This window comes from Etheostoma cragini, chromosome 11 (genome assembly GCF_013103735.1).
Source record: "Etheostoma cragini isolate CJK2018 chromosome 11, CSU_Ecrag_1.0, whole genome shotgun sequence".
NCBI classification, from domain to species: domain Eukaryota; kingdom Metazoa; phylum Chordata; class Actinopteri; order Perciformes; family Percidae; genus Etheostoma; species Etheostoma cragini.
The window spans coordinates 7,392,350-7,413,643 of NC_048417.1; the positions used below are offsets into that span (position 1 = coordinate 7,392,350).

The window sequence follows — 21,294 nt, forward strand, 5'->3', positions numbered from 1 at the left end:
GGTTTAAAAGATGGATGGATGTGTATTCTAAAGGCCTCCGTGTTCAATGGTGACCTTACTGCACTGGATTAATGATGGATGGTGGGTCTTCCACAATGGTAAATCATGCAAAAGAGGATCAAATGTACAACAGATAGTCAAGTAACTTCTTGAATTTGTTAGTTTCAGGTTTTTGCATCATACTTTTACTGAGCTATGCTTCAGAGATTTTATTTAAACACAAAATGTCATGTATTCATTACCCACAGAAAATTATGCATTGTTAGATTTTAGCCATCAACGCTATTATATACTTGTATATATGTGTGTATAACTGTAAATATTTTCAAATATAGATATAGATATAGATAATGCCGGCACACCCTCATCAGCAACCAGAGGAGCCTGTTCAGTGGAAGGCTGCTCCTTCCCAAGTGTAAGACCAGCAAGGACTCGACTCCTTTGTCCCTCATGCTATCAGACTCGACAACTCCTCACTCGAGGGAGGAGGAAATAGGGCAGAGAGGACAATAAATACACATACACATACATACCTGGACACTTGAACACTTTACTCAACACTGACACTTGACAGATTATTTATAGTAAATGTCTTTTTATAGCCAAAGGTTTTTATCGTTCTTATTATTACTGTTATCTTTATGTCTTTTTCTTTTTCTGTACTGTATTCTTCTTGCTAAAAACTGATGCTGGAAATTTCAATTTTCTTGGGGGAGTCATCCCAAAGGGATTAATAAAGTTTATAGTCTCTCTCTATCTCTCTCTCTCTCTTAGACTTATCTTTATGAGAGACAAGTATTTTTTACACCACTTTTTAAGTATAGTTTGCCATGTCAGTGTGCGGACTTTCAAATGAACTGTACTGAAATAGATGCTTTGTTGAGAACATTTATTACATTTACACCAGACACACACAGTAGCTACTTTATTGGACACACCCACACAATCTATTCAAATCCATTGCAACAGCTTAGCTGTAAAGTCTACCTTTACAAAGATAATGTTGAGTTTTGATCAACACATTCATTTAACTATGTTTATCATTTAGGCAGTGGTTTTAAATTGGACTGTTGGACTACACTTAACTGTTTCCGATTGTCTTCCCTTTTTGTGTTTTTAAATGGAATACACAAAACGTAAGAAATCTCTGACGTTGTCTGAGTGGCCACTTCGTGTGTAGTATTTGGCGGAGTGTTTGAAAGACAAAAAAACAAATGAAATAAGTTCACATCGAAATTAATGTTGTATACATGCATGCAGGGCCTGAAGTTAACGTCTTTGGCCACTAGCAACTGCGGCAGGGGATTTATAAAATTCACAAGCCAATTTTAAAGGGGAAATACAGGAAATGCACAAACATTATTCTTGAACTTGTTGTAAATACATGTTTAAGTGCTGTTAAGTCAATACAATTAAATATAATCAATAACTGTTATAATACTTTTTTTTTTTAATCTTTTTGTTCTAGCTCAAATCCATGAATGTATTACATTTAGGCAGAATATTTCTGCCACACCATTACGAGATAGATGTACAAAAGAGAACTTTTGCAATGGCTACAACTATATAACCAAATGCATGTAATTTGCCACATAAACACATCCAATATCATTCAAAAGTAACAATGCAGCTACTGGCTCTAAAACAGTGCATCCCTGTAAAAGGAGTGTTGAACAACAGATACTTGTGGTGCCACATCATGTCATGACATGCACACAATGCATGAAAGACTAATTGGATGTAACCGCAAATGGAGTGAGTGTGTTAGAAGGTGCTGTTTTGCCGTGCCAGAAAGTAATCCATTTTCTTTTTAGGTTTGAAGAGGACATAGAGGAATGCAGAAACCACAGTCAGGAAGCAGGACACGGCCACCGTAGCTACCACCAGCCATGTAAATGTGGAGTCTGTGAAGAGAAAGATCGAGGTAAATGAACGTATTTATAGAAAGGCTTCTGGTCGTCTTGATCAACGCAAAGGATATTTAAGAGAATTAGACCTTTAATTGGCTAGTGGTTAGGATCATTTACAGTTGGTTTTTACAGAGATCTTGGAACACGGCTTCATTGTTAAAATGGTTTTGGTCAGAAGCACAAGCAGTCAGACAATCAGACTGGTTTCAATCAAACCTCCAGCTTAGCCAAACTTATGTAAGGAAGGAAAACATTTAAATATTACCCAAACTGTCCATTATAAACATCCATCCCAGTTTAACATGGATACTTTGACCTTATATTTTTGCCGTATTATCCACATACAACTGTGGAAAAATGGATTACAGCCCTACTCCATGTAATGGTTTAGAAAATCTGGCTAAACTGCTGGCTTGTTTACAGTCTTATTGTCTGACTGCTTGTTTCTTGTCCTGTCAGGTATTCTATAGTGCTGTAGTCCCAGATCTCAGCAATTACTTTAGTGAGTACAGTGCCATGTACAATGTCATCATAATCAACACAGATAGCCCAATAAAAGAAATATAACATACTGGTTAATATGTCCAATATACTCAGTGACAAAAGAGTTTTGTAGGGCTCTCTCATTTACGCACTGTATGTACACACAAACACACAACTCACCCTCTAGTTGAAGCTGCGTGACCACTTCCTGTCTACCTCCTTGGTTCTGAGTGACACATTTGAGCTCTGTCTTCACGTCTTGTTCTGTTATCGCTACAATAACTAGCCTCAACTCAATCTGGCAGCCTTCAGACACCCTGGTTACCCTGGAAGCAATGAGACAGACATTTAATCAGTCTTTAATCACAAGTTGGAAATCCTAGCACTCAGAAAGGGACAGACAGTATCAAGAAAGTACAATCCAGGTGGTAGCAACTAATTGAACAGGTGGTATTACTTCTAATAGTGTTTAGTAATTTTTTAACTATGTTTACATTGTAAAAAGCCTAATTTAAATATTACAGCAAAAATCTTTAAATGACAAACTTTTCAAGTTTGATTGTAGTTTTCAAACTAATCTTAAATCATGTTGTCATCTTTCTCTGCCAGGTGGGGGCATCAAAGTGCATTATTTACTAATTGCAATTTGGCTTGATCTCTTTTGGGGGGCAACACAGTCTCACTAGCCAGACCTATCTCCACAGCGCTTGTGTAAAGATATTTGAACTCTTGACCAGACCTTCTGTGGTTTTACCACAGGTGTCAGTAATGATCAGAAATATCCACCAAAAACAAATCAGCAATTACCTCTTTCCCCCTTGCAGAGCCCGTCTGTCAATGTATGAGGACTCCACTGATTGGTCATTGACCAGCCATGTGACCAGAGTGGAATCTGTCATTTGACATTCAGTGAACACCTTGCAAAACAGCTCCACTCCCGAACCTAAATGGAGGGAGATCAGCATTACACCTTAGCAGATTCCAAATATGCTTTCTATTCATTAAATAATTTTAAACATAAGCATAAGATATGTTGGTGATAATTTTTATTACTCACCATGCACACTTTCAAAAATGGTTCCATTCAGTGGCGAGACAATCACAGGTGGTTGGATCACTGGAGCTAGGACGTTAGGAAACACACTAAATCAGTAGGAACAATTTTATTTTCCCCACAGGGTAATTCCTATTCAACAAAGTAGAAGAAGAACTCACTGTTAATGGTGCTGCTGCTGCTGATTAGCCCTGGGTTAGGCATCATGGAGAGGTCAGGTACTCTGCTGGTGGTGGTAGTTGGGATTACAGGATCTAGACCTTCACACACATTAAGACAGGTGTGAACACTTACAAACAAACAGCTCTCACAGTGACAGCCATGACACGTTAATCATTCCAGGTAACAGTGTTTTTGTGGAGTTCTGTTTTTTTGTGTGCATCTTGTGTGAGATTGAGTTGTATGGTTCCTGTGGCTAAACTAGGGTGGCAGTAGCTCAGTCCGTAGGTAGTTGGGTGGGAACCGGAGGGTCATCGGTCAAGTCCCCGTATGGACCAAATTACGGTGTGTGGCTTGTTAGCTGGAGAGATGCCACTTCACCTCCTAGGCACTGCCAGGTGCCCTTGAGCAAGGCACCGGTCCAGCTGGCAGCCCACTCACTCTGACATCTCTCCATTTGTGCATGTATAGGTCCTGAGCATGTGTGTGTATTTCAGACCTGTGAGTAGTGTAAATTGTAATTTCCCCAATGGGAATCAATAAACAGTATAAATTATTAAATAAATCATTATTATTAAGTCAATGCATTGGAAATATTAGGCCAGTAGAGGGCAGGCCACGCTAATAATTGAGAAAGCGATGAAGAAAACTAACATATCCAGTTGATTAATCGATATGATTTTCACTAAAGATCCTGTAATTACAGTAGCATTGAGCATTATTTCTATGTTTAAAAATGTGTTGTTCTACTGACTCAATTTGTGAATTTTTTAAAATCAATATGTACTATTTTTTTAAGTTAGTTTTTTATTTTTATGATTAAACAACGCAGAAATTAAATATGACTAGAGAGGTATATACATAAATCCACAAAACATATAGAGTGGTATGTGCAGGCTGTATGTACTTGTACAGCTGCACTAATAATTATTATTTAATAAGGGCCAACGCTTATTTATTTATTTATTTATAATATTCATAATTAGGTTTCAAAGTATAACCTGTAATGTTTCAGATCTTATTTAGCCCACATCCGTAAGTTGGGCCATTCATAAAAGAGTAATATGTGTTGTGCCGTCACCCACCTTCCACATCGAGCTTGATGGTTCGGCTGACTTTGTACTGCTGGCCACTGATGAGCACGCTGAGCTTGCAGGTGTAGACGCCAGCATGGGATCGCTTCACAGCAGGAATTATAAGTCTACCTCTGTTTTGGAGGAAGGAACCCGCTCTGCCAAGCTGAGGGAGGGAGTCCTGTCAGGAAGCAAAACACTGCGTCACACAAAGGGAAGAAACAAGGCACTAACACTAAAATGATTTAATCTTACATAACTGATGCTGTATGAGTTTTTAAGTTTGAGGTATCCATAAAATGGAAGGACGTTTAGTGTGTTACATTGTTAGATGGGGTTTTGATGTTAGACCTCTACCGTAAGCTAGTAAAAATAACAACTTTAATGGAAATAATCTCCTTCTCCCTAAGTGTACTGTTACTCATCTCCCCTTGAGCTGCCCGATGACAGACACCACAATATCTCACCATGGTAAATAGATTTTGACGATAACAGCTTTAACATTTTTCTGTTGAGACTACATGAGTTGTTGCTCAGTTTTCTATCTGAAGTGGTTCAACATATTACAATGTGCACATTGTAAAGCTCTGAAACAAACCTTTGATTCTGGGCAACATAAATAATATTGAATTGACAAAGTGTCAATGCTACAAAACATCTTCATCTTAATAAGTTGTTTTTGTCTTCTTTTAATTAAGTCACTATTCATTTATTTATACATTATTATTTTGAAAAGTCTTCTTTTCCTAAAACAAATTGAATAACTTTCTAAAATTGTAATTTCCCCACTGGCAATTAATAAAATAAAAAAGCAAAGTATAAGTAAATTTAATATCAATATTTGGAAAGAAAAAAAAGAAGCTGAACTAAATTAAGAAATTTGATTTTAGAAATTCCTTAAAACTGATTTATATTGGAAACTGGTTAAAACCAGTTAACAGTAAATCAGAAAAAAAGGTTCTGGTTCTAATCACATTAATTTTTAGTCAGCCTTTTGTTACAAAGGATAAATTGTGCAACAGAGTGAAGGCCAGACAATTTATTTAACAAAATGGTTGGTCCTGAAAGACTGTTGGTGCTGAACAAGATATAAACAATATACAAAGTGTTTTTCCTCTCACCTTGTGCCACTCTACCAGCCTGTCTGTGTTGTTGAAGTCATCCAGAGATGGACATGAGAGGTTCAGACTCTCTCCCACCATGGCTTGGTATGGGTGGATCATTTTCTCCATGTCAACAGAACTGGACTTGTACACTTGTAGTGTGATACTCCCAGTTACACAGTAGGTTTCATTTCTGGAAACAAAAGTGATGACCAAGGTGTAGTAAAAACAATATTTTTTTTTTAACTAGACGGTTTTAATCCTCAATATGGCAATTATTTGCTCTGAAAGCAAGAACACTAAATCTCTGCTAGTTTCAGAGATGCAGTTTTGTAGTTAAGTAAAATCAAGAGTGGGTAACAAAAGCGATATTTGGTGCATTTTCTGTCTGAACTTCAAAGGAATTACATTTTCACATTTCCTAACCATGTAATGTTTAGCGTAACAGCAAGCAGTTAGAAAGAGTAGGAGACACAAAATAAAACACCACACAAAGTACAAACGGTTTGAAAAATGCTATTTTATATAGATTTTCTTTATTAGTTTATTAATACTTATTTATTCAGTTGACACACTATGCTTGCCTTGTCATTTATTGGTAGTAAGTGCTGTACTAAGTACTAAGTTTTTTTTACTTTTTTTCACTATTTCCAAATGAAGTTCAGTTGAGCATAAAGAATATGGCCTTACAAGTCAGGAATAAAAATGAGTGAGTTTTTACAAAGTTCTAATGCCTACCTGTACGTGCAGATATATTTCCCTGAGTCGGAAGCCTGAGCTGGGAGGATCCACAACTGTTTATTACGCTGCTGTACACGCCCGTCACCCTGAAAGGCCAAACCCTCTGTCCCATTGTCCTTGGTGATAAGGAACGTTGCTGTTGGGGGGGCAATTTTGCGTACTTTAAGCACACTCTCGAACATTGAGAAAGAGAGTATTATGGCCTCACCCTCCAATCTTAATATATTCACCTCTGGATACACAAAATAGCATCCTTCTGCAGGGGAAACATAATTATTTCAGTTAAAGCAATGTTTTGGTTAAAGAGTTTAATTCTGTAATTAACAATACGTGCATCTACATAATAGACACCATGCTTACCTTTCATGGGCAGAGGAGGTAGTTGAAATCTTCCATAAACATATTCGATGAAAACGACAGCAAACATCAATACCAAGCGGACCATGATGGCTGCACAGACACAACAATTTTAATAATAAAAGACCAGCCAACAAAATGTGAAGTGGTGTCTAACTAATGGGCTGTTTGAGAGAGCTGGATTTGTTCAGTTGCTTTCAGCTCTTAGTGAGAAGTATTTGGTTTAATACTAGTAGGTAAAAGATGTAAAGTGTAGGAGGAGAACAACCACAGTAAGAATGACAAAATGCCACTTTTCTCATCCAAGTGAAAGCTATTTAAGACAAATGGAGGTAACTAAAATATTAAGTCGAGAGACTTGTCTGGTTCTGAGGTTGTTTCCTCAAGCAGCTAAGAAGTTAATGATGTCTAGCATTAATCGGAACCCTTTTTGTAGTAGAATGTAAAACTTGTGACATCATAAGAATTCATCGAAACGCATCCCGCCCCCACGCTGAGCACTCAAATTTAACCAAGCGGCGTTTACCAGCAGAAGCAAAAGAGATGAGTCACCTTTTTAAATGGTGGAAAGCCACTGATATCAGAGGTCAGCCAAATTAATAACTAACAATATTGATAGAATCAAAAATATAGTTAACTAAATATTTACATTTGAGACTATAGGCTTGTTTTTTCTTCATAAAACATGGTCATGAATTTAGATTTTTGGTGGTGGGGCTGCACTTTGATTCCCATTAAGATCTGATCTTTACCGGGACCGGACTATATTCTGTTTACTAGAGCATTATCTAATCAATCTAGTCAGGTATATATTTGCTGTATTTTGCTAATGTATTCTGTATTAGTTGATAGATATGTTATTCAAATTTTATATTCTGTTGCAGCTTAATTTCAAATATTCTATTGTATCCAAAATTAGTTTCTACTCCACATTATAACTGTTTTTACTCTATTCCTTCTCGGTTTTAGTTGGGTTTTTGTTTTATCTGGGTTTGGTCAGACAGGTAGGTAATCTCTTGGGTTTGTGCAGAGAATTTGTGTTGCAGAGTTAAACCATAATTTCCATGATACAAGCTAATTTTCTGTTCCGCTCTAGCTTCTGACTAGTCATAATTCTTTAACACTATCTTTGGATCCGTATGTGTCATCAAAAGGCAATCCCATTCATAAATCTATGGGAGTGCTGTAATTGTCATGCAGTGAGTCACAATGCTAATGTTACAAATCAAACATCATCTGGGATATTGGCACATGGATAGTATCGACTTTAAAGAAAAGAAAAATCCAACCTGAGCTTATTTTTGATGATCAAGCTCCTGACAATCACTAATATGACACACTCACGTTATACTGTATGTAGGCGTTGACTCAGTTTCTGACTAATATGAGAATACATTGCATTGATTTATGATAAAAAAAGGGCACAGAGAACATAGCAACGTACTGTATATTTTTTGTAATTGCAATCTTTAAATAAAAACATTTGGTCACAAAAAAATATAGAAATAAAAAAATATATACATTTGTATTTCTATATCATTTTTTATTTATATATATAAATATCTATTAATTAGTATTAGTGCAAAAAAGTAAATAATACTAAAGTGTAAAAACATTGCATTGAAAGTATGTACACAAATATACTTTGTATATATAAACGGCAGACGGTATTACACTAATTATATCAACAAATACAGTACATGTTCAGTACATACAAGTGTACTGTATGTGCGCACATGCGCACACACACAATATAGCCATACACTTGCATATGATAACACATGAGCAGGAGTCGAGTGTACTCACGGTGTACAGGTGGGGTGGGCGATCCTGGCCGTGACGATGTGGTGACAGCGTGGACTCTAGCTGGATCTAGTCTGGACTCTAGCTGGATCTAGTCGGCTCAGGGGGAACCTGTGCTGTCTTTTCAAGGTTCCCACCCCTCTGAGATGGAATTTTCTGATGTTTCCCAATGTAACGCTGTGAACTGTACAGCGCACAACTCACATTGTCTGACTCCTCAACACAAACATATGCAACATATACACACACACAAACACACACACACACACTAAGGTTAATTCCAAAAAGGTTTATTCTGAAAAATGGCAGTGGTTTAGTTTTAAGTGTTACAACTGTTGTAGCTGTTCCTCTGGCGTCATCTGCCTCTTGCGTAAGTAGTGTCTTTATGTTTGTTTTAACACATGCAGACACACAAAAAGATAATTAGTAATGGGTTGTTTTTCACTACTAGCAGCCAGTTTTTGCACACAGACGCTAGAGTGCCTCTAACTCTTAGAAAGAAAGCGAATAATCATCTTCCTTTCAGCATCACAAAGACTTTGGGTTATTTTTTGTTGACCCCTCTCCAAGCCAATTATTATTATTTTGTTTTAATGTTGTATTAAGATTTTAGTTTCCATTATTCAGCTAATGACCTATGATTGGACATTTGTTCTATTTTAATGAGTTGTCATTTTCAACCAATACGTTTTGGTAACCTCATGACTATTGCATTGTATTGTCATCTATTTATGTTATTTTAAGCTCAAAAGCTGATCATTTGAGGATCACTTGATGTGGCCTTTATCTATTTCAAGAGCTGCTCAGTCAGTTGACCATAGGTCGAATTAGTTAAACTGGAGTAGCAGCACATCTCACAGGTGACAGCTTCTGTGTTGTTTTGTCAGCTTTTATACCTCATGATTAGTGAATAACAAACCAGCCATACTGTCGTCACATGTCCGGCAGCCATACTCCCTAATTTTTCTTTTAACATAGTACGTGACCATTTACCAAAGCAGGTGACATTTTAAATTGCAATAGATAGAAACCAGGGGAGGAATGGCACTGTAGAGACGCTTTATGTGACGATAGACTGCTTTTACTAGGCCTACAGCGATTTATAATCGGGCTGTTTAGGTTCGGTTGTGTTTGTGATGTATTAGAGCAGCATTGTGCAGAATGCAAAAAAACCACATTTTTTAAAACAACTGTGTAACAGCAGTGTGACTCAATGTTCTGGCATTTTCCTGCGTAGAAACTATGGTGTCCCACCCATTGTGCATTATTGTGGATTGCTCGATATGGCTGACATATTGATTATGACTGAACAATATAAACAGACCATGCAGATGGCATGAGTACTCTTCAATCAACCATTCAATACATTTTAGTCACATTTAGACTTTTTTTTCTTCTATTTTCACAAAAGACTTTTTATATAATAAAGTAGATTTTTTTTTAAAGATTTTATTTTTGGGCAGTTTTAGGCCTTTATTTTCACAGGACAGATGAAGAAATGAAATAGGCGAGAGAAGGGGAATGATGTGCAGCAAAGGGCCACAGGTTGGTCAAACCCACGCCACTGCGTCTAAACCTCTATATATGTGCACCTGCTCTACAGACTGAGCAAACCCGGCAGCTACCATATCAAACTAGATTCAGTACTCCTATCAATTTAGCATACTCCTATGACAAGGGTAACTACACCACCAACGGTTTGTTTGGAGTTTCAGCAGTGTTATGCTATTAGCAGCTAATGTAGTCCAGAGTCTCAAGCTTTTTTTTTACATATGCAGTACTACTCACTAAGACCTGAAAACAGAATTTGACCCCCGTTTTTTGTAGTTTACCTGCAAAAAGTAGCAGACATTCATATTTTTAGGAGTTTCACAATTAACAGGAATTATTGTTTATTATTGTCTGTTTGCTAGAGGGGATACTTCTTAGTACAAAATGAACAATAAGCAAGCAAAAAAATGCCTTCCAAACGCAATAGCTGTGTATCTTTGAAGCATACAGGGTAAAAGGTGACTGAAACAGAACATACCATTCATTAAACTCTGACTGGTCATTGAGAAAGCCAGAGATGTTGCATGTTTTGGGAATTCTCCAGATGGGCTCATTACCTGTTGTATCTGATACTCGGTAACACTTGACAGATGACTAAACAGTTTAGACAGACCTGTTTTTTTTTGTTCCCTCTAACTAGTATTTTTGTTGTCTATTAATGCGTTGATAATTTTCTCCATTTATTGATTAGTTCAAGGGTCATTTACATTTTTAAAGCCAAGGACCCCTCAACTGAGCCATGTTTGATAATAGATTGGATTAATGTTAGGACTTTTTAATTTTAATTTTATGGGGGCTTTTCCCTTTATTGTAATGACAGTGGATGGACATGAAAGGGGGAGAGAGATGGGGGACGACACGCAGCAAAGGGCCACAGGTCCGATTTGAACCCAAAAGAAACTTAAAAACGCAATAATTTGGAGCCCCCCCTCCCTGCATTGACCGATCAGTGTCCAATATAATGTTCTCAAATGTCTTGTTTTGTCCACAACTCAAATATATTCAGTTTACTGTCAAAGAGGAGGGAAGAATCTTTTTTTTTTTAATAGTAAATACCAAAATGGTGATTAATTTAATAGCTGACAACTAATCAATTCATTTTTGCATCTCTACTCCCAGCCACTCAACATATCAGAATATTACACTTTTGGGCCATTTGAACCCATTTGCTGTTTAGGAGCTCTCAACTGGAGAGCAGTACATTTTGTGCATCTCAGGAAAAAGCAGTTCCTCTTGCCTCTTGGTGATATAGCCAAAATGCAGCAGCAAGAATTAAAGATTGATATCTACAGTGGTGGAATCTTTTTACCATCTTAATTTTAAAGATTAGCTACAGTAATCTGCTGTCATGGTAAATTACACAGAGAATAAATGCCTTTGTTTTGTCACAAGGTTATGACAAATTCAAGGCTGCATGGACTCAACCAGAATAGTTTTTAATATTAAATAAAAACCTAACAAAAGACCTTTACGCCGCACCCAACCTAATGATCTTATCCTAAGTGGAACATTTGTACAACGCAAACCAAACACTTTTTGGATGTTTTGGAATTACTGTGACTTTTCATCAAGTTTTGATTTTAAACACACACAGAAGTTATGAATAAAAACCCTGTCTTTTAGGGAACAAACTCCAAATGCCAATAAATGGCCCTTACATAGGGCATTGTCAGAAAATGACAGCAGGGCTTAGATACCCACTCTTAGCAAGATCAAACATTTTAACGGGATGGATTTAATTTCAAACACATGCACGGTGAATTTAACATAACTGCATTTTGAATGACTGAACGGGTTACATATTATAAAAAAAATTTTTAGTAGTTAATTATTGTTGTGTGGGTACGGAAGAGGATTAGGGCCACTTGTGAAAAATGTATGTGAGTTCTGACTTTATTCTCAGAAGTCTGAGATTAAAGTCGGAATTCTGACATATATAAATTCCCATACATTTTTTACCAGTGGCCCTAATCCTCTTCCGTATGTGGGTTTGTGTGGAAACAAAGAACTTTAAAAATTGTCTCAAGGATATATGAAGGAGCGGTTATTAAACAGAAAATCTGTTGAAATGGACCTGAAACATGTAAACTGACGTGTGAAGTCTTTCTGTTAGCCAACGTGTTACAACACGTCTCCTTTCAACATGTTTGCATGTGTTTGGGGAACAAACTGCAGCATTGGCCTTTCAGAGATAGGACAAACTCTTCTTTTAAAATTACTTTTCAAAGTTTATTTGAAGAAAAGAAACTTCAGGAAAAGACATGACTTCCTGTCATACACAGAGAGGACATAAGTTAGAGTAGCATGGCAGAAACAGCAGAGGAAAAACACATCGCCTCATGTCCGAGCCTGCCGGGAACGTTACTGTAATGTGTCCAGGTTGAAGCAGCGCTATGTGAATACCTGAAATGAACAACACGTGTGTTCTTCATTGTTGTGTAAGTAGGTTATTTAGTGGGGTAAGGGGAATATGAAAAAAGACTGAAAATATCCAAACAAAAAATTAAAGAACCAAGACGCATATGCATTAAACATAAATATTGTGATGCACATTAGTGTAACAAAACATTGCCTCTGTAAACATTATCTCCACCTAAGGTGAGCGTAATAATAAATCACCGCAGGCGCATATTTATGTGTACATAGACTTACAGAAACAACTGAAACTATTGTTAAGCTCTCCAACTAGCTCTAAAATTTAGGAATACACAATGCATCAAATGATTTTTTTTTTTAAGGATTTTCAAGTAGTGGTTTTCATAACAATGTTTACACGTTTTAAATGCTGCCCACTTGGCACTTATTTCAATGTGAGTCGGAAATCGTTATTTCCTCATCGGATATAGACTTAGCTCCCATCTTTTTTAGCCCGTTAAGAATTTCAATAATAACCACATTTTTTTCATTAAGTCAATACAGCCACTCATCAAGGCCTTGATGCAATAAGAGACACACACTTGGTACTAATGCACACACAGACCTCAGACGACATAGCATTGGGGGGGTCAAAACGGCTTTTCTGTTAAGAAGAATAAAAGTTTTTGTTACTGACTGACTGACATTTTCACATGTTAAAAACACTGCTCACGTCTGTAATCGTTATCGTCAGAGGAAAAACACACCCAAGGTAAACTTGTTTTTGATCTGTTGGGAGATGAAGTGAGAGCAACAATTGAACTCTCCTTTGCTTCTTTTTTCAGGGAACAGTGTGCAAGCTTTGGGAGTCGCTGTGGAAATGGAGGAAAATCCAGCTCAGCCTGAAGGATATTGAAGCTCCAATTTGCTGCCCAGTATTTCACATAAACATATAAACTTAAATAACAGCTGTAGCAGAAAGTGTGTGTGTGTCTGGGGGGCCGAGTGAAAAAAAAGCTCTAATCTGTGTTGCTCATTTTGTGACACTTTATCACACTAACACTGAAAATCCAGAGTCTGAGTGTTGTACTGATAAGGTTTACGTCCGTGTTATATATGAAAGAGTGCCTGACCTATGCGCCAGAAAACCCTCCTCAGCTCTGATGCACAGATTCTCACTGCTGTGGAAAGGTTGCAAATGCAGAATGCCCCCCTGTCCCCAGAAAATATCTACACCTGACATAGAGGCTCCACTGCTGTAGCTTTCAATTGTCTATATCTCGAAATTGAACATCAAGGATTGATCACTTGTGACAAGATACAAAGCAAAAACATCATCTCATGCCTTGGACCACCACACAGTAATAAGTCTTTCTACATTCTTAACACCTAGTGCATTGCATTCATACAAATGAAAATAGTTTTGAAATGGAAGATAGAAAACCACCTTCCAGAAAAAAATCCTCTGCTGAACCAAACCTGCTGACCATGCATTTATCTCTCTGCCACGAAAATCCAATTTGTAGATGACACTGAACTCTGACCACGCGCGCTCGCACACATACTGAACTTTCTTCTCTACCATATCACTTCATTATCATATTTTTTTCTTATTTTATATCTGAGTATTCACAGCAGTTCAAGTTTCTCCAGTTGAGAGACATTGGCTGACCTCCCTAGCCGAGATGAGTTTAGGCGGTCATGTTTAACTGGTGGGGGAAAAACATGACCCCTGACACTATCTGGAAGATTCAGTGAACTTTCTTTAATGTACATAGACGCCTTTAATTTTTGGATCACATCCACATCACGTTTTTCCTACACACACCTTGCATTTCTGTGGGTTCAGAGTAAAAGCAGGCAAACTGTGGGTGGATGTGCGTAAATCTTAAAAAACAAGGTAAAAGACATGTTTTACTCCACATAGTTACATTTATCTTCAAGGAATAATAATAGTAATAATTCAAAAAATACTATTCTGAAATCCATCTGCTTCAGCGTCTTTCTATAATCCTTTTTTTAAAGCACCTGTCCAAACAACACAATACTTCAATGACACACACACATACACCCACCTGTTGAGTCCCATCGATCAGACTTAAAGTAGAACCTCCAAAAAGTGGCCCCTTTCCCCTGCCTGTAGCCATGACAAGTCCAACTGGCGCCAGGTGTTTTTTTTGTTTGTTTTGTTTTTACAATTTCCCCCTGGCCGACAGTCTCGACCTCTATCCAGCATGTCAGCGGTAATTGGACCAAAGAGAAATACATTTACACACACTACTGTAGCATTAATACAACAGACTCCCACTCCACCGGACCATGAAGCGCTCATAAGAAAGAGCAGAGAGCAGGAACATGGGGCAGAGGGTGAACTCTCTCACAAGAAGCAGATCTGCAGAAGGTGGTAGCAGTGCTAGTAGTTAGAAGACCTTAAGCTTATTGACCTGCCCAGAAGTATGGAAATTCTGCAGAGGTAAAAGAAAAGAAAAAAAAATCTATCGCATTCTGATAAGCACCAAGAAAACGGAGAGGGATGCAAAAGGTAATTTGCCCCCTTTACCTAAATTCACATTTAAATTTTTGTTTTTTTTACTTTTTCAGATATTAATTATCAAGGATGTCATCACTTCAGGCATTTCAGGGGTCGATGACTACGTGACCTGACCAGTTGTCGCTGCGTCACAGGCGGCCCCCGGAGCGCTGATGCAGCAAGGCTACAGCTCCAGAAGAAAGGTGAAGTCATTGCTGTTGCCTGCTTCAAAGGGCTGGTTCATTGTTGATTTTGTTCTCTTTTGGTTATCCGAGGGCTGACAAGACATCAACGGTGGGTTCTGAGATCCAGTGTTAGCGAGGGAGGACGACAATGAGGAGTAGGAAGAGGGCAGGGTGTGGACCTCTACCAGCTGAGCAGGTTGCTTCGACCCAGAGTCATAAAGTAGACCTGGCTGGAGCCTCCAGACCGAACGGAGGCGAAGAACACCTGAAGAGGAGGGACAGACAAACAATAACACTATTAGTCTCTATTCACTCGTTTTCAGGTGCAGTTAAAATTTGAACATAAAGGAAACCTGAATTAATACACTAGTCATTTATTGTGGCAATACTAATGATATTCTGATCAAGCTTTTTTGTTAACAATCCCGAAACTGATAATGCATTATCCAAAATGTACTAAATCAGTAAAACTAATGTAGAAGACATTACAACACAAAAATATATATTAAAGCGGTTTAATTTTTTCACATATGGTGGTTGTAAGTAAATGATGGAAAGTACGGTTGTTGTTAAAGTTGCAGTGGATACTTGTTGATGATAACCTTTCAGCATATTGTAATAAAAAAAAAAAAACTACACTTCTGCACCTTCTCTTGGCTCTGTTTTATAATCTAGGATGGCAGAAAACTTTGGTTAATCACAGGTCGTTTAAAAGAAAGAGCGTTCCTATTGGCTGTTTTGTTCATGCGTTGCCCGTGTGAGGAAGAGGTCACACTACTTCAAATTCTAGCATTTTACCCACTGCCGCTTTCATGTAGACAATATTTAACTGATAATAAAAGAAATGTTGGTTCATGTCATGCGTATTGAGCAAGTAAATATGTAATTTCCCCTTCCCATCTTTGTTTGTGAAAAAAGTTTAAAACCAGGAGTTTGATTTACGCAAAACAATTGCATGAATCTATAAATAAAATGATCTTCAGTGTTACTGGACCTAATAAATGAATGCAGTCATGTAAATTAGAAGGACCTCTCAACACAGTTGTTTTTATATTACATTGCCCACTAATGACCAATCGCATATTTCCCAAAACTATATTGACTGAAATTGTGTCTTTGCTGAACAAACAAACTCGACAGATTAGGCCACTAATTGACTAAGAAAGGGCATTCTTAAAAATGTTTCTGGAAAGAAAACATATTCCCAGATACTACAGTAATCATTTCCTGTACACGCACAGCTAAAGAACCAAAGAGAGAAGAACAAATTTCTTTCAAAAACCTTGAGGAGTTTTATCTATAGTTACATCCGACAAGCTCTGAGTGGTAACTGCTGTGCGGTTTGTATGGTTAACAACCCGCTTAATAATAAAAATTGTAGGTGCGCCCCCTTTTTTTGTGACAGGTATAGCCATTTTCATTTTAAACAAAAACAAGTAGCAGCATTATCTTAAAATCTATCATTTAATTCAATCTGAGTGGCAAGGGGATATTTGAACTGAATCCATTGCGTCCTCTTAAATGCCCTACAGTGAGTCAAACATCGGGATCAAAAAACAAAAAAATGTCCTATTGTGTAGTGCATGGTTTAAACTTTTAATGTGTTGTGTTTTTGCCCCCCTTCTCAGGTGAAGTCATTGATGCCAGTAATGATGAGTAACTAATCCCACTTTACAGATCAGCTCAGAATGTGTTGTTGTAGGACGATATACATGGAGCTCTCACCTTGTCATTTCTTTCACAGAGAAACTTGAGTCTCTGGGCTCTCTTATGCATGAAGACGCCGTCCAGATGGCCGGTCTCCACCGAGCGAATCTCTATGGCCTTCTCTCCCCAACCCATGATCTGGTTGGAACGAATGTAGGCTACACAGAGGTATTTGAGTTAATCGATATATTGATTGCTGTAAAGCTTTATATGTGTGTGTGTGTGCAGCTACAGGTCAAATGATTGGGCAAAACATATTAGCTATGTGCACGTGTTAGCTAATGGTTAATCAATGATCAACAGATCATCATAAAGAATTCAATCTATCAGTGATATATTAACCAATAAATAATGTGCACAGTTAACATAGAGGAAGAAACAAACTCATAGTCCAATTATTACATAATTTAAAAAAAGAAAAACCCAGGACTAATTAGTTTTCTCTTCCTTTTCTAATCTTTCTTTTTGTTTTGGGAAATGCTAAATGAGTTAGCCTTTTCAGGCTGGTAAATATTAAATGTAACAACCTTAGGAAGGGAAAATCCTCCTTTGGTGAATATCTTTGATATGTTGCATACAAGATGTGAAGAGGGTTGGTGCTGGGAGTTGTGATGCATAGACAAATGTATGAAGAAAAACTGTAAGCTATGTGTTAGTGTAACTTCCCCCCCCCCGACTCACCCACTGAAGTTGGCATCTCCCCCCACTGCAGCACCACATCTTTGGTGATGCGCCCATAGGTGTTCACATAAACACCTTCGTCCTCGTAGCACACCAGCAGCTCAATGCCGTCAGTGTTGGGCAAGATGATGATGGCGTGAGACTGGATATTGGTCTGGATCTGCAGGGACACATAACACCAACATGGTGTCTGCTGAGGACTTTCTTTGAGACTTTATTTAAGGGAAATTATTTAACTGCCTTTTTGACATCTATGATCAACTACAGCAGCAGAACAATACACAAGACAATCAAAAATACATCTATTCAAAATGTTGAATTTATATTAGTTAATACCACGAAACTTAAAAAAGGTTTTAATTCAGGGCTGCACGAAATGAGGAAAATATGCTGTATGCAATATGGTTGTTGAAAATTGCTTGTTGAATTTGAAAAAACAAAACAAAAATATATTTCCATTATAATTTTATTGAACGAATTAAAAAAGCACCATTGAAAAAGAATGAGAATGGTAGTTTTCTACTAATACTCTCTTATCTCTAAGTGTCTTTCACATAGTGTTTATTGCGCAAGTTAATATAGCCCTCCTGGAAAAAGTTGGTAATTCAAGGCCCTGAAAAATATAGCAACAGTGAAGAGTCAGTCTGAGAAACTTGACAAAATCTTGCCATTAAAGAACTAAAATATCATTTGAAGAAATGAAACAGCAAACCTGCATTTGAGATATTATGCACGTGTGTTCTTACGTGTGTAGGCAGGTAGATGTCATAGACAGCCCCAGAGTCAACGTCCACAGCGTGGAAGCCTGAAGATGAGCCGTAGATAACCTTTAACCTCTGACCCTCCTCCACAGTCAGGTCCACCAGCAGGGGCTTGTGCACCAGGTCACCGAAAGACTGAAGCACACACATCAGAAAAACTGTTTTTTTCCCCTCTTGTTTAGTCAGCCGTCAGAAACTTGAGCCTCAGATTAGTAAATATTTGCCAGGGCCGAGGTTGTCAATGTTGACAGCAAGCTGTACAAACAGTTTTCTGTTATTCTGTAGTTTAATCAACACATGAATAATGCAACTGTGAATTTAATTGTTGGCCTGTTTTAAACCTTGGCATTAACATGAATTCTGGATAATAATACAGCACAAAGAAAATACATAATTCAAGTGTAAAGACATTGCAGACACAATCAAGTTTAAATTCACTGAAACAACTTTAGAGATGTAAAACTGTGTTTGTCATCATTAACAACAAAGGATAAGTTCAGACATTCCTCAGCTAACACTGACTCACCTTGAAGGCCATGAACTTGTGGTAGGGCTTGGGTGCCCAGGCGTAGACCTCCACTGAGTTCTTCAAAGCCAGAACTAAGAATTTGATCCTCTCATATTTCACTGGGGAACAAGTCATAAAGAAACACTGTAAACAATCCAAATACAGAATAATTCCCTTGCATTTGTTAGTCCTATTTTTTTTCTGGATTGTTACCAAAAGCATTTAGAAAGAAACCGATTAATTCATGCAATCTAATTTTATTTAATATATTTCTCTCAAACACAACGTGTGCATGGCATTCTCTTCTTCTTGGGGATAAATGAGTAATTTACTGTGCACTGTAAATATGAGAGGAAGAAAGGGTTAAACTTATAGCCATTTAGAACTTTAACAATGTATCTTAGTTTTCAAAAAGTCCCAACATTGCTCCTTGACCAAACATCTGTAGAGGAGTTTTGAGAATCATTCAATCGAAGTTTAGTATTTCTAATGTGCAATAAAACTAAACCAGATTTTTTTTCTTTGGAAAGTCCTGTAATTTCCAAAAGTGTTTGTCAAAGTCTGCCAGCTGTAATTCAAAAAAATTAAAAACTGACAAGGTATTGATGGACATGCATGAAGACAACCACAAATGGATTTCCCGATTGACAGCTCTGATCAATGTTGAGGGGTTTCCAACAGGAAGTGCTGGCACTGCCATTAGCGAGGACATTCTGAACTATAGACACATCCCCTCGGTCATTCCTGCCGCACTATTACTTAATCAAGGGCTTTCCTTTTTATACTTCACTTCCATCCATTATCTGTGGCATGCATGTGTAGTTCACCTGCACTCACTCTTGTATCTACACTGAGTTTGTAAACTTAAGATTCCCTCATTTGAATCCAGATGTAACTGGGTTTAATTCAGATGGGAATCATGCACTCATAACAAAGCAGGGACAGTTAGCTGAGCAGATACCATTGTTTTAAAGCTAAAAAGATGACATGGTTTAAATAATAGTTTAAAACGGTTAAACAAACATAAACTGAACCCTCGTAGGGCTTAAAGCTTAAATTGATTGCCTTCCTATGATAGTTAACAGCAGAAACAGACAGAACAAATGGAAATAAAGAGAAGAGGACATGACTAAACTAAACCAGGAAGTTGCCTGTAATGGTAATCATCTTAGGCCTCGGGGATGCCCAAACATAACCATTTCAGGCATCCATCCAACTCGCCTACATTCCTAATATTGCTGTTTATTAACAGGCTTAGTATGCAACCTACCAACGTTGTAGTGGACACAGCCCTCCAGGTCTCCTACGGTGGTCCAACCCTGTTTCTTCTCCACCTCAGGGTCATTGTGGAGAATCTTGTTCCTCAGCCAGGACAGGTAGTACACACGGAGCTTATTCTTCTTACCTGTCATAGATTGAGAAAGGTGAAATTGTGTTATATGTATTTTATCAACAAACTCCTTAAGAATGGGTAAAGAGGCACAAAACATATATGTGCTGTTTGTTTTTTTCTTAAATCTGGTATTTGCTATTAAAACATGTTTGCATTTATGATTTTAATCTTCTAATGGGGATGTGGTCAGTCTATGCATACCCTGATAAAGGCTGCAAGCTGATCTCTCAATAAAGTTGTTCTTTATACGAAGTGTAGCAGGAGTTTTGGCCTCTTTAGACTTTTCATTACTGCTATTCAAAGTAATCCTAAAAGCCACTTAGAATGTTCTTATTGGCTGCTGTGTGCTGGCTGAGATTTTATTCTACTGTAGTCTGCCATGATTCTCCATTTTTTATGTAACATACATCTGATTGACTGCATTCTCATCTTTACTGTTGCTAAGATCCGTCTAGATATATTACATTTAATATATTCAAAGACAGTGATGGGATTTTTCACCTCCGTGCTGCATGTCTGCAGTGTTATGCAACATTTTGGGAAGTTTGTGGCTGTGTGGGTCAAGATGGGACAGAACAACATGCAAAGGAACACTGTGTGGGTGTGTGTGTACACATGCCATACATAGATACAGAAAAAAATGGCCAGCTGTACCTCTTTTTACTATGTGTATAATTCCAAATAATAATAAAGAAAATAGATTTGCTTTGTTGAGTGGTAGGATGATATAAGAATGGTCTGATTACTAGTTTGTTGATACTTAGGTAGATTTACATAAAAGTAATGCTTTTCAGTCAGTAGAACAGTCAATAAAGAATTATCTGAGCTCCCTGCCTACACCAGTCTATCTATATCTTGCCAGTGTCATTATGAAACACAGAGTTGAAAACTGAAAACACTTACGTTTTTAAACAATTTCTTTTAAGTTGAACATTATGTA

General features: G+C 37.5%; 2 protein-coding genes across 18 annotated transcripts in view; both read right to left on the reverse strand.

The window, feature by feature from the left end:
* Positions 1-1,456: 1,456 nt before the first annotated feature.
* Positions 1,457-8,905, reverse strand: LOC117952858 (interleukin-1 receptor type 2). Of its 3 annotated transcripts, none has more exons than XM_034885450.1 (10): positions 8,687-8,905; positions 6,884-6,973; positions 6,521-6,779; positions 5,801-5,975; positions 4,692-4,860; positions 3,609-3,707; positions 3,451-3,516; positions 3,201-3,336; positions 2,574-2,719; positions 1,457-1,904 (listed from the first exon to the last, which is right to left on the reverse strand). In XM_034885450.1, exons 2-10 carry the CDS (start codon positions 6,966-6,968, stop codon positions 1,765-1,767), a joined length of 1,275 nt encoding a protein of 424 aa, XP_034741341.1. In that variant the 5' UTR covers positions 6,969-6,973; positions 8,687-8,905; the 3' UTR covers positions 1,457-1,764. The 3 variants fall into 3 exon arrangements, with proteins under 3 accessions (XP_034741341.1, XP_034741340.1, XP_034741342.1); XM_034885449.1 differs by having other exon boundaries at positions 6,875-6,973; positions 8,683-8,902; XM_034885451.1 differs by having other exon boundaries at positions 8,683-8,901.
* A 4,053-nt stretch (positions 8,906-12,958) lies between these two features.
* The window catches only part of map4k4 (mitogen-activated protein kinase kinase kinase kinase 4), a 90,980-nt gene continuing 82,644 nt past the window's right edge, over positions 12,959-21,294 (reverse strand). For all 15 annotated transcript variants that reach the window (XM_034884575.1, XM_034884581.1, XM_034884585.1 and 12 more), the window contains 6 exons: positions 20,232-20,366; positions 18,980-19,080; positions 18,439-18,588; positions 17,693-17,852; positions 17,030-17,169; positions 12,959-15,569 (listed from right to left, as the gene is read on the reverse strand). In XM_034884575.1, the coding sequence (XP_034740466.1) occupies positions 15,486-15,569; positions 17,030-17,169; positions 17,693-17,852; positions 18,439-18,588; positions 18,980-19,080; positions 20,232-20,366 (770 nt within the window). In that variant the 3' untranslated portion in view covers positions 12,959-15,485. The remainder of the gene's footprint in view (positions 15,570-17,029; positions 17,170-17,692; positions 17,853-18,438; positions 18,589-18,979; positions 19,081-20,231; positions 20,367-21,294) is intronic.

Coding starts and splice junctions, on each gene's coding strand:
- LOC117952858 (XM_034885449.1), bottom strand. CDS start 6,968: ATGGTCCGCTTGGTATTGATGTTTGCTGTCGTTTTCATCGAATATGTT. Junction 3,708..4,691: donor CATCAAGCTCGATGTGGAAG/GTGGGTGACGGC, acceptor ATGTGTGTGAAG/GTCTAGATCCTGTAATCCCA. Junction 3,337..3,450: donor CATTTTTGAAAGTGTGCATG/GTGAGTAATAAA, acceptor CCCTCCATTTAG/GTTCGGGAGTGGAGCTGTTT.